Source organism: Oratosquilla oratoria, chromosome 9 (assembly GCF_046742065.1).
Source record: "Oratosquilla oratoria isolate Oo_2021 chromosome 9, ASM4674206v1, whole genome shotgun sequence".
Classification (NCBI taxonomy): Eukaryota; Metazoa; Arthropoda; class Malacostraca; order Stomatopoda; family Squillidae; genus Oratosquilla; species Oratosquilla oratoria.
In genome coordinates this window covers 20,578,582-20,592,979 of record NC_134785.1, presented here as the reverse complement: position 1 = coordinate 20,592,979, position 14,398 = coordinate 20,578,582, and the positions used below count along the sequence as shown (strand labels likewise).

Below are 14,398 nucleotides of genomic sequence, written 5' to 3'. Positions count from 1 at the left end.
AACATGTATGAGTAATTATGGAAAGATATGCCAATAATTACAAATTTATATAATACAAATTACAATAATTACAAATTACAAATTACAAATTACAAATTACAAATTACAAATTACAAATTACAAATTACAAATTACAAATTACAATAATTACAAATGTCACTATAATTATTAACTATATGTAATAATAATGACAAGTTTAGAATTTAGAATATACTAATAATAATAAGTTTAGAAGGTACTAACAATGATAACGTTGATATGAACTAATAAAAAAAAATAGAATATACTAATACTGACAAGTTTAGAATATAACAATAAAAACAAGATTAGACGATATATTTAAAGATAACATTAATGTGTAGTAATCATGAGAATTTTAGAATATACTAATAAAGAAGAGTGTGAAAATACAATTAATATATTTATTGTGTACTAATAGAATATTTGTAACGACAGATTGAAAAGGAACCATTAATGATAACTTTAATGTGTACTAATAAAAACAAGTTTAGAATATATATTCTAAGCTTATTAGTACACATTAAAGTTTAGTAGTGATAAGTTTTTAACGATAATGATAACTTTAATGTGTAATAATATTGACAAGTTTAGAATATACTGATAATTACAAGTTAAAAGGATGCTGTGTATAAGGTACATATAGTGTATAAGGTACTATTAAGAACTTTATTTTTTACTAATGATATGTGTAGAACACACTAATAATGAAAATATTAGAAGATACTATTAGTGATAAGTTTATTGATAATGACGAGTTTTGAATATACTAATAACGACATCTTTAGAATATACTAGTTTAAACTATAATAATAAAGACAAGGTTTAATGACAACTTTAACATATACTGATATTGCCAAGTTTGGAATATACTAATAATGATAGATTTAATATGAGCTATTAATGACAAGTTTAGAACATACTAATAATGACAAGTTTAGAATATTCCAATGTAGACATGTTTAGAATATACGTATAATGAGAAATTTGGAAAGTACAATTAATAACTTTAATGTGTACTAATAATGAAAATTATAGAACATTCTAATGATGACAAGTTTAATTAATGATATCTTTGATGGGTACTAATAATGAAAAGTTTAGAATATTCCGATAATGACAAATTTAGAAGATGCTACTAATAATGACGAGTTTAAAATATACTAATAATTACAAATATATAGGGTACTGTTAATGATGAATTTCGAAGGTACTATTAATGACTTTATTAGTATGTTCTAAACTTATCATTAGTTTAGAATGTTTACAAGTTTAGAATATACAAATAAAGATAACTTTAGAACGTCCTATTAATGATGAATTTAATATGAAGTATTAATGACATGTTTAGATCATACTAATGATGACAAGTTTAGAATATACCAACGACATGTTTAGAATATACATGTTTAGAATATACTGAAGTTTAGATAGTACTATCAATGATAACTTTAATGTCTACTAATAATGAAAAGTATAAAACATTCTAATGATGACAAGCTAGTTTGATGTGTACTTATAATGACAAATTTAGAACATTCTAATAATGACAGGTTTAGAAGATACTATTTACTATACTATACTATCTAAAGGGTAATGTTAATGACAAGTACTATTAATTACTTTAATTTTTACTAATGATAAGTTTAGAACATACTAATAATGCCAAGTTGTAATGTACTAATAAAACAAGATTAGAAGGTACTTCTAATGATAAATTTAATGTGTACAAATAATGGCAAATTTGGAATATACCAATAATAAAGATTAGGATATACTATTAATGATAAGTTAACTAATAATTACTAGTTTTGAATATACAATTAATGACATGTTTAGAATATACTAGTTTAAATTATGATAATGACAAAGTTAGAATAATGATAACGTCCTATTAATGATAAATTTTATGACAAGTTTAGAACATCATGAATGACAAGTTTAGATACGTCAATGAAGACATATTTAGAATATACCAATATTGACATGATATACGTATAATGAGAAGTCCAGAAAGTACTATTAATGATAACTTTAATGTGTACTAATAATGGAAAGTATAGAACACTCTAATGGTGACAGGTTTTAAAGGGACTATTAATGATATCTTTGATGTGTACTAATAATGAAAAAAATAGAATATTCTAGTAATGACATTAATGATAACTAATATTGACGAGTTTAGAATATACTAAGAACTATTAGAATATACTAATAATGGCATGTTTAGAATATACTAATGATGACAAGTTTAGAAGGTAATAATTATGATAACTTCAAATTTAGAATATGCTAATAGTAAGAAGTGTGCGATTAATGATAAATTTTATTTGCACAAATAATGACAAATTTAGAATGCGGTAATAATCGCTACTTTTAATAACTTTATTGTGTTGTCAAGATTAGAATATAATAGTAATAATAATTTTATATATATTGATATTGAGATTAGAAGATTCGCTTAGCAATCTTTAACATGTACGATTAAAGAAAGTTTAGAATAATGACATGACAAGTTTAATGTGTCATAATGTCATATTCAAAAGGTACAATTAATTGAAACTTTAATGTGTACTAATAATGAAAAGTTTAGAATTTTTGAATTATACTAATAATGACAATTTTTGAATTATACTAATAATTATTATACTTATAATGACAAGTTGAAAAGGAATTATCAATGATAACTTTAATATGTTCTAGTAATGACAAGTTTAGAATATACGATTAATGACACTTTAATGTATACTAATAATGACAAGTTAAGATTATGGTATTAACGAGTGCTATTAATGACAAGTTTAGGATATACCAATAACGACAAGTTCAGAAGATTCTTTTAATAATAACTTAAATATGTAGTAAGAGTGACAACTTTGGAAAAGACAAGTTGAGAATATACTATTATGGGTAAGTTTGTAATAATGAGAAGTTTAGAAAGTTTAATGTATATAGAACATACTAATAACAAGTTTAGAAAGTTTAATGTATATAGAACATACTAATGATAAGTTTATAAGATACTGTTAATGATTACTAATACGATAATTATAGAACATACTAATAATGATCAGATTAAAAATACTATTACTTTAATTGTACTAATAATGAAATTTAAATACTCTATTAATGATAACTTTAAAATGTACCAATAGTGACGAGCTTAGAATATACTAAGGACAAGTTTAGAAGGTACTATTAATGATAACTTTGATATGCACTAATAATGGCAATTGTAGAGGATACTGATAATAACAAATATTATGAAAGTTGAGAATATACTATTATGGGTAAGTTTATAATATACTAACAATGACAAGTTTAGAAAGTTTAGTGTATAGTAATGATGATACGTTAAGAATATACTTATAATGACGAGTTTAGAGCATACTAATAATGGCAAGTTTACAAGATACTGTTAATGATAACCAATACTAATAATGATAATTATAGAACATACTAATAATGATCAGAATAAAGAAACTATTAATGATAACTTTAATGTGTACTTATAAGGATAATTATAGAATATACAAATAATGATCAGATTAAAGATACTATTAATGATAACTTCAATGAGTACTATTAATGACAAGTTTAGAACGGTAATTTTAATTCGTTCTAATGTGTTTAAATAAAAAAAATGGAAAATTCCTTTAATGATAGTTCTAACATGTACTAATAAAAAAGTTTAAAAGGTATTTTTGATAAGACAATTTTACAATATACTAATGATGTCAAGTTAAGAAGGTAATATTGATAATAACGTTAATGTGTAGTAATAACGAAAAACTCCTAATGTACAAGTAATGAAAAGTTTAGTAGATAATACTAATAATAACTTTAATATGTAGCAATTATAACAGGTTTATAATATACTAATAAAGAAAAGTTTAGAATACACTAATACTAACAAGTTTGGATAAGTTTAATGTGTACTAATAATGACAAGTTTATAATGTACTAACAATGACAAGTTAAGATGGTGCTATTAACTATAAATTTAATACATACATAATCACTGGTTTAGAATATGCTTACAATGATATTTAGAATATGCTAAGATTGACAAGTTCAGAAGATACTGTTAAAGGTAACTTTAATGTTTAGAAATAATGACAAGTGTGGAATATACTAATAACGATAAGTTTAGAAGGTTCTACTAATATTAACGTCTAAACTTTGACAAGTTTAGAAGGTGTTGTACTAATAATCAGTTTACAATATACTAATAATTAGAATATACCAATAATTTTAAGTTTAAAAGGTACTGTTCAAGATAACTTTAATTTATACTAACAATGAGCAGGTTTGCAATATACTAATAAAGACAAGTTTAGAAGATAAATAATAAATTCAGTATATACTAATAATAAAAAGTTTAGAATATGGTAATAACAAGTATAGAAGGTACTATTAATGATAACCTTAATGTGTGACAAGTTTAGAATATAGTAATAATGAGAAGTTTAGAAGGGAGTATTATTGACAATTTCATAAAGCACTAATAATGAAAAGTTTGGAAGATATTAGCAATGATAACGTTAATGTGTACTAATAAATGTGTACTAATAAATGTGTACTAATAAATGAGAAGTTTAGAATAATTTAATAATGAGTATACTAATAATAAGTTTAGAATATACAAATAAAGACCGGGTAAGTAATATTGATGACAACATTAATATATACCAACAATGAGATGACAGTTTTAGAAGGAACTATTAATGATAACCTTAAAGTTTAGTAATAATGACAAGTTTTGAATATACTAATAATAACAAGTTTAGAAAATACTATCAATGGTAACTTTTCAATATACTAATAATGACGAGTTTAGAAAATACTATTAAGTTACTATTAATAGTACCTTTAACCTGTCATTACTAGTACACATTAAAGTTATCGTTAAAAGTTCATGCTAAAATTGTCATTGTTAGCTTATTTTAAACTTATTATTAGTATATTCTAAACTTTTCATTTTCAGAACACATTAAAGTTATTATTAATAGATTATAAATTTGTATTTGTATTTGTATTTGTATTTGTATTTGTATTTGTATTTGTATTTGTATTTGTATTTGTATTTGTATTTGTATTTGTTTTGCATTTTTTGTATGTTTGTATTTTCATATATATATATTTTTGTATTTTGTAGTTTTTGTATTTGTTTGTATTCATTAGTATAACATTAACGTTATCATTGGTAATATTTTCCAAACTTTTCATTATTAGTACATTCTAAATTTGTCAATAATAGTACTTTCAAAACTTCTCATCATTACTATATTCTAAACTTGTCACTATTAGTACACATTAAAGACCTTAATAGTACCTTCTAAACTTGTTATCATTACCATATTCTATTTTTTTTATTATTAGTACACATTAAATTTATAAGTTTGAGTGCATTCTAAACTTGTCTTTATTATTATATTACAAACATGCTTAAACGTGTACTAATAAAGAGAAGCTTTTAATGATAACTCAGATATGTGTTGATAATAACAAGTTTATAATATACAAAAATTGACGAGTGTAAAGGGTACTATTGATAATGAATTGAATGTGTACTAAAATGACTATTAAGAAGGTACTATTAAGGATAACTTTAATATCTATTAATAGTGATAAGTTTAGTATATACTATTAATGAGAAGTTTAGAATATACTAATAATGACAAGTTTGGAAAGCACTATTAAAGATCAAATCTATATGAAATGATAATGAAAAGTTTAGAATATGACAAAGTATAATCTAATTTATAATAAAATGGGAAATTTAGAAAGAAAACGTATAGCGTTTAGCAGGCACTTTAATATGTACTAATAATTACTTTAATGAGTATTTATAGTAAAAAATTTACAAAATACTAGTAATGGCGTGTTTAGAATATACTTTTAATGATAACTTTAATATGCACTGATAGTAACAAGTTTAGAATATACTAAGAATATCCATTATTAGAGCATATTAGAGTTATCATTAATAGTACCTTCTAAACTTGCCCTTATAAATTATGTACACTTGAATGCATATTAGAATTATCATTAATAGTGTTTTCTAAGCTATTGGTACACTTTAAAGTTATCATTAGTAGAATGTTCTAAAATTTCATTATTAGTATATTCTGAAATTGTCATTATTAGTACACATTAAATTTATCATTATTTGTATTGTAAACTTCTCATTATTAGTATGTTTTCAACTTGTTCAAATAAGTATATTCTTAACGTATCATTATTACTATTCATTAAACTTACCATTAATAGTATTTTTCTAAACTTGTCATTTTTAGTATATTATAAACTTACCCATAATTGTATGTTTTCAACTTTCATAATATTTCTAATATTTGTTATTATCAGTATCCTCTACAATTGCCATTATTGGTGCATATTAAAGTTATCATTAATAGTACCTTCTAAACTTATCGATATTAGTATATTCTAAACATGTGATTATGAGTACATATTAGAGCTATCATTAATAGTACTTTCTCAACATGTACTTCCATATTCTAAGGTTGCCACTATTGGTACACTTTAAAGTTATCATTAATAGAATATTCTAAAATTTAATTATTAGTATATTCTAAACTTGTCATTGATAGTACACTTTAAAGTTCTCATTAATAGTATCTTTAATATGATCATTATTAGCATGTTCTATAATTATCATTATTAGTATTAGTCATTATTAAGTCTTGTGAACTTGTCATTATTAGTATCTTCTATACTTTTCATTATAAGTATATTCTTAACGTATCATAATCACTATACCTTAAACTTACCATTAATAGTACTTTGTAAACTTGTCATTATTAGTATGTTATAAACTTACCCATAATAGTATATTCTCAACTTTTATAATTAGTACACATTATGGTATTATGGTACACATTAATAGGAGATTGCAAGCTTAACCTTGTATATTCTAAAGTTGTCATTCTTAGTACATATTTGAGTTATTATCAAAAGAATCTTCTGATTTTGTTGTTATTGGTATATCCTAAACTTGCACTCGTTAAAATGATCATTGATACCATAATCTTAATTTGTCATTATTAGTACACATTAAAGTTTTTTTTTTATTAGAAGTACCTAAAAGTCTCATTAATCGTATATTCTAAACTTGTCATTACTAGGACATATTAAAGTTATCATTGATAATTCCTTTTGGACTTGTCATTACTAGTATAATTCAAACATTGATTAGTAATCATTATTAGTGTATTCTAAACTTGTTATTATTAGTCATTATTCAAAAACTCTAAACTTTTCCTTATTAGTACACATTAAAGTTTCAATTAATTTTACCTTTTAAATATGACATTATGACACATTAAACTTGTCGTTATTCTAAAATTTCTTTAATAGTACTTGTTAAAGATATTGCTAAGATAATCTTAATCTTGTCAGTATCAATATACATTAAAGTTATTATTACTATTATATTCTAATCTTGACATTATTACAACACAATAAAATGATCAAAAGTACCGATTATTACCGCATTCTAAATTTGACATTATTTGTGCAAATAAGATTGATCATTAATCGCACACTTCTTATTATCAGTATCTAAATTTATTATTAGTAAACATTGAATTTATCATAAATAGTTCCCTCTAAACTTGTCATCATTAGTATATTCTAAATATGTCATTATTAGTATATTCTAATAATTATTCTAAATAGTATTCTAAAGTAGTATCTAAATAGTATTCTAAAGTAGTATCTAAATAGTATTCTAAAGTAGTATCTAAATAGTATTCTAAAGTAGTATCTAAATAGTATCTTCTAAATCTGTCATTATTAGAATGTTCTAAACTTGTCATTATAAGATATCACTAATAGTACCTTTTAAACCTGTCTTGACAGTATTAGTACACATTCAAGTTATTAACTTTCTTAATTTTTCATTAGTATGTTCTAAACTTTCATTTGCGTTATCATTAATAGTACCTTTTAAACATCTCATTTTTAGTATAATTTAAACTTCTCATTATTGGTGTTTTTTAAATTTGTCAATATTGGAATTTATTAAAGTTTATACTAGTAGAACTTTCTGAACTTGTCATTGTTACTGCATTTTAAACTTGTCATTATTAGTACACATTAAAGTTATCATTAATAGTACCTTATAAACTTGTCTTTGTATCTACACATTAAAGTTATCATTAATAGTATTTTTCTAAATTTGTCATTTTAGTACACATTCAATTCATTATCAATAGTACCCTGTACACTTGTCAATTTTTGTATATCATAAACTTATTATTATTAACACATATCTGAGTTATCATTAAAAGCTTCTCTTTATTAGTACACGTTTAAGTTATCATTAACAATACTTTCTAAAATTGTCATTGTTCGTATATTCGAAAAATATCAGTATTAGTAAATACTAACATATCTTCTTTCTTATAGTGGTACACATTAAAGTTATCATTATTAGGGCCATTATTAGTATATTCTAAACTTGGCAATACTAATATATTCCAAAGTTTATAATTATTTAAAACTTGTCATTATTAGTATATTCTAAAATTGTATTAGTACATGTTAAAGTTACCATTATTACTGGCTTTTTAATATGACATTGTTAGCTTTATTTCAAAACTAATCATTATTAGTACGTATTATAGTTATCATTGATAGCAACTTCTAATTATGTTATTATCAGTATTTATTAAACTTTACATTATCAATATAATCAAAGCGTGTCATTATTGCTACACATTAATATTATTATTAATATAACCTTTTAAACTTTATTACACTATTGTAAACGTGATTATGTGTACATAATACATGTATTATAATAACATGTGAATAATAACATATGATAATATGTGAATATGTGTACATATTCAAGTTATCATTAATAGTGCCCTTAAACTTGTCATTGTCATTATCAGAAAACATTAAAGTTTTTATCTAAAAGTTGTTTTGTTCGTAAATTCGAAACATCACTATTAGGAGATACCAAACCAATCTTCTTTGGTATTCTAAACTTTATTAGTATACATTGAAGTTATCATTACTAGGACCTTGTATCCTTACCATTATTAGTATATCCTACACTTGGTAATAATAAGATATTCCGAGTTTATCATCTTCCTAAACTTATCACTATTACTATATTCTAAACTTTTGAGTATTAGTACATATTAAAGTTATCATTAGTAGTGTCTTCTAATTATGTCAATGTTAGTATATTCAAAACTAATTAAGAATTTAATTATGATAATATGGGAAATTTATAATAAAAAACGTATAGCGTTTAGTAGGTACTATTATCAAAATCTTTAATGTGTACTAACAATTACTTTAATGAGTACTAATAGTGCAAAATTTACAAAATACTAGTAATGATATCTTTACTAAGAATAACATAATCAGTCGGAACTATTGATGATAACTTTAATATCAAAATTTTAGATTATATTGATAATGAATATTGTTGATAGTACTATTAATGATATATACAACAATAACCAATAATCAAAGTTTTAGAAAATTATATTTGTAATAACTTTAATATGTTTTAATAATGACAATTTTAGAAGGTTCTATTAAATATCTTTGATATGTACTAATATTGAATAATTTGATCTGTGTTAATAATGAAAAGTTTAGAATATACTAACAATGACAACCATAGACTATCAGCATAATGTATATTAATAGGACAAATTTATGATATTCTAATTATGACAAGTTTAAAAGGTATTATTAATGATAGCTTTAATGTGTACTAGTAATAACAAGTTTGGAATATACTAATAATAACAAGTTTAGAAGGTATTATTGCATGATAACTTTAATGTGCACTAATAATGATAAATATAGAAATAGCAATTATCGGCTGAGAAGAAACCTGCACAGCGAAGCTATAGCGGTAATCCCCTACCACACTCCTGGCCAAATGGCCACTTCCGGAAGGGAGTGTGTGGTTGGACATTCCGCATAAATCATCGGAAATTTAAAATTCCCGGCTCTGTGCAGGTGGCGCAAGCGTCTACAACCCCACCTATCCCTCCCTATCCCCTCCCTTCTTACTCGGCTGCACGGATTGAGCCGTCACTTAGCATCGCGGAACCAGACGAGTCGGTCACTCAACAACCCACCTTCTTTTCATGCAGGTAAGTCTGGTTCCTGCTCGTGCTCGTGTTCTCGTAGGGAGCTCTACCTGTTCTCCTGCAGTTTTTCCCCTTCGGTGTTGTGTCCAGACACCTTTGGGACACCCCGTCTATGATTACCATTATTCTATTTTCAGACCAAACGCTTGTGTGTGGAATCCGGCTGCACAGCCAGGATCTCGTCAGACGGCCACCACGACCTCTGCTCCCGCCATACCCCTTGTTTCTCACAAGCTGGCGTTGTGTGCAAAGCGCGGGTTGAGGAGATTCGTGCTGCTCCTCCCAAAACCCGTTCCAAGCTAGCTGCCCTCGAACTCCTTCGGGAGGCATGGCGCAGAGCTCGGAAATTGAAATCCGCTGACGACCCCCCCCCCTAGTGTGGGCGGATCCGGCGTTAGGCGTGGAATTGGGCCTCGTTCGCCCTCGCCATCCGTCTCCCTATGTCTCCGAGACTTCCGTTGGTGCACAACCTGGGCCTCTCGGAGTACAAGGGGACGAGTCTGATGTTGCGGAGTATGGTGTCCCCGAGCGTCCTCAGGCCTCTCGGCAGCCCCATACATCCGACCATCAAGGGTCCTTAAAACCCTTACGGCTTGCTTTGTCAAGCACCCCCACGACCTCTGCTCCCGCCATACCCCTTGTTTCTCACAAGCTGGCGTTGTGTGCAAAGCGCTGGTTGAGGAGATTCGTGCTGCTCCTCCCAAAACCCGTTCCAAGCTAGCTGCCCTCGAACTCCTTCGGGAGGCATGGCGCAGAGCTCGGAAATCGAAATCCGCTGACGACCCCCCCCCCTAGTGTGGGCGGATCCGGCGTTAGGCGTGGAATTGGGCCTCGTTCGCCCTCGCCATCCGTCTCCCTATGTCTCCGAGACTTCCGTTGGTGCACAACCTGGGCCTCTCGGAGTACAAGGGGACGAGTCTGATGTTGCGGAGTATGGTGTCCCCGAGCGTCCTCAGGCCTCTCGGCAGCCCCATACATCCGACCATCAAGGGTCCTTAAAACCCTTACGGCTTGCTTTGTCAAGCACCCCCACGACCTCTGCTCCCGCCATACCCCTTGTTTCTCACAAGCTGGCGTTGTGTGCAAAGCGCGGGTTGAGGAGATTCGTGCTGCTCCTCCCAAAACCCGTTCCAAGCTAGCTGCCCTCGAACTCCTTCGGGAGGCATGGCGCAGAGCTCGGAAATCGAAATCCGCTGACGACCCCCCCCCCTAGTGTGGGCGGATCCGGCGTTAGGCGTGGAATTGGGCCTCGTTCGCCCTCGCCATCCGTCTCCCTATGTCTCCGAGACTTCCGTTGGTGCACAACCTGGGCCTCTCGGAGTACAAGGGGACGAGTCTGATGTTGCGGAGTATGGTGTCCCCGAGCGTCCTCAGGCCTCTCGGCAGCCCCATACATCCGACCATCAAGGGTCCTTAAAACCCTTACGGCTTGCTTTGTCAAGCACCCCCACGAACTCGTCTTCCTCCCTAGTTCACTCGCGTGAACCCGGCAGGAAATCTCGCTCGAAAAAGAGGTCTGCCTCACCGAGGTCCAGGACGCTCAGCTTGTACCCACCCTCCACAGCCTCTTCCCCCAACTCACCCTCCCTTCCTCGCTCTCCTTTTCCTCGCCGTAAATCCCACAAGGGCAGGGAGCCGGAGGACGAAACGAGGGGAGAGGGAACTCTGGCTGCCCAAGTGGCTGCCCTCCTTCCGTCCCTGATAGGCCCCGTCCTTGAATCGGCCCTATCACATTATCCGGCCTTTCAGGCCGCGCAAATCATAACGCACCCCTCTCCAGAGCAACCTCCTATTGAACCTACGTCTCTAACCCCCCCTCCCACTCTCCCTTCTGGTCCTTCCCTCCGCCCCTCCGTGCCGGCGACAGGTATAGGACTAGAAGGCCCCTCTCAGGAGGAACCCCCCAATCAGACGTCCGTCGGGTTGGACGGGGTGGAGGACCACTACAGTTCTTCTTTACCTTATCCTCCTACCATGACGGACTCTTTTGAGTTCCGCCCCTTCTCATGGTGTGACCTTCCCCGGTCCTGGGAGTACTCGTTTGGAGAAGGCCACAAGCTAGTGGCCTGGTCTCCCGACTACTCGCTACCGGAGGGCTGGAGGAGGAGAGATGACGTTATCCTAAAGTGGGCCAACGACGAGGAGGTGGCTAAGGTTCTATATAAGATTCGACCCCTCTCCGCCCCGGCCTCCACGCCCTCCAGGATTTCCACCTCTAACACTCTGGACGCATTAGGTGCTCTCCTGGAGAACCCTCGTTTAAACCCTGATGGGCATATGTTTGTCGACAGGTCGGGGGACTCGCCGGCGGTAGCACTCTCCCCAAACGCCTGGTTCCCGCAGGAGAAAGGGGAGAAGGCCTTAGACATCCCTGCTCTCTTCGAGCGGGCCCAAGACCAACCCAAGACGGTTCCTCCTCGACGGCATATCCCTTCATCATTCCCCGTCGTCCTGCCACCACCCTTCGCGCCGGAGGGCCTGCGCGATTGCTTATGGCACTCGGGCAGGGACCCCGCCCTCCCCCATCAACTTAGTGAACCGGAGGCTAAGTTGCTGACGACGGAGGCCTCGACCAGACAAGACCTTGCCTCTACCATCTCGACCGTCACGGCAATCGCGATGATGAGGAACTGGCTGACGACGCTCGCCACGAGCTTTGAGGACTTCCCGCGGGAAGAATTGAGGTGAGTGGGATATTTCAATCTATACAGAGGGTCCAGACCTGTCCTGGCGAGAGACGCTCAGGTAGCGTCTTCACCCAGGACGGAGCCTCTTGACTAGCGCCCGAGGACGAGGTCGTTCGGAAACGACCTCGGCCTCGCATATGTTATACGTTCTACAATTGAGCGATGTGACTTTATTACACCCTCCGGGGATCGGGATCCTTCTCGCCCTACTAATTTGATTCGCGTGTTTTCTGTATGCAGACACACCCTGGCGGCACTCTCTACCGTGGCAGAGGGTACAGCCAACATGGCGTCATCAGCCCTACCCCCAGCAGCGAGGGCCTTCACCGCGGCTCGTTTGGCGGCTCGTCAGTCTGCAACGCGGTCGGCCCCGGAGATAGCTCGCCGGGGCGTGGTGAGAGCAGCTCCCCTTTCCCGTGGTCTGTTCGACCAGGAAGCGACAGACCGCGTCTTCGCTACGGTCCCGACCGTCATCCAGATCCAACAACCCTCCCAACCTTCGGAGACACGCGATAGTGACCATCTCCGCTAGCACAGTTCTGGACTTCCTGTCTTGGCTAGCTGACACCACCAACAGGGCACCGGCGACGATCTCGGCTCACTCCGCAGCCCTCGCTGATCCACTCTGCTTCGGCATGAACATCAGAGTGCCACAAAGGGAGCGAAACCTTCTAATGAAGGGGATCCGCGCCTCGAGAGAGCCGAGACGTCAGCCGGTCCTAGCCTGGTCCTTGCATCGTGTTCTGCAGTACCTGACGTTCGAAGGGACCATCATGGAGGGGGAACACTTCCTTCAACGTGCCGTCTTTCTACTCGCCCTGGCTACGGGTTATAGGGCGTCACAGCTGGCGGCGATCACCCGCCACCAGTCCTTCTCCAACCTGGAGGAGGACTGTTCTGCCCTAACTCTCGCTCCACCTAGCCAAGAATGAGCAGGCGGACGACATGATTGGCCCTATCAGAATACCATCCTTCCTGGAGGAAGGAAACCCGCACCCGCTGTGCCCGGTCCGTGCGTTTAAAGACTACGTGGAACGCACGGAAGGGGTGTCCGAGGATCATCTCTTCTACAATTCGAAATCTCGGAACCCCCTAACCCCGAGGTCCCTGGCGCGTCTACTTTGCCGCATTATAGAGAAGGCCGACCCGGGCCATGCCCCCCACGCCCACAACATCAGAGGCCTCGCGGCATCGCTGGCATTTCTCCGCACCCACTCTGTGGAACGGGTGCAGGACCTTGGGGGCTGGGCATCAGCAACTTCCTTCAAGACACGGTATCTCTACCACTCGATCACCCCTGTCCCATGTGTCGCCATGGGAACGGCTCCACCCCTCTCTTCGCAAAAGAAAGGGGGCAAAGGGCGACCGAGGGGTAGGGGAAGGCCCAGGAACCGCTGAGCAAGATACAATATTCTACATAGAATTTATGCACTATGTAAATTGTACAATATTATTTTTATAAAAAATAAACAAATGAATATATATATATATATTGATATTGATATCGATATAAGTACTTGATGCTTTTTGTCTCCCCTCTACTGA

At 33.8% G+C, this 14,398-nt stretch overlaps 1 protein-coding gene across 1 annotated transcript; it reads left to right on the top strand.

Moving 5' to 3' along the window:
• The first annotated feature begins 11,370 nt into the window (after positions 1 to 11,370).
• LOC143027916 (uncharacterized) lies at positions 11,371 to 13,653 on the top strand. The gene is made up of 2 exons (XM_076189563.1): positions 11,371 to 12,850; positions 13,094 to 13,653. Exons 1-2 carry the CDS (start codon positions 12,141 to 12,143, stop codon positions 13,383 to 13,385), a joined length of 1,002 nt encoding a protein of 333 aa, XP_076045678.1. The 5' UTR covers positions 11,371 to 12,140; the 3' UTR covers positions 13,386 to 13,653.
• The last annotated feature ends 745 nt before the right edge of the window (positions 13,654 to 14,398 follow it).

Bases quoted from the DNA above. Each gene is read 5' to 3' on its own strand.
- LOC143027916 (XM_076189563.1), top strand. From the start codon at position 12,141: ATGACGGACTCTTTTGAGTTCCGCCCCTTCTCATGGTGTGACCTTCCC. The intron at 12,851-13,093 runs GTGAGTGGGATA...TTCTGTATGCAG, and splicing joins TTCCCGCGGGAAGAATTGAG to ACACACCCTGGCGGCACTCT.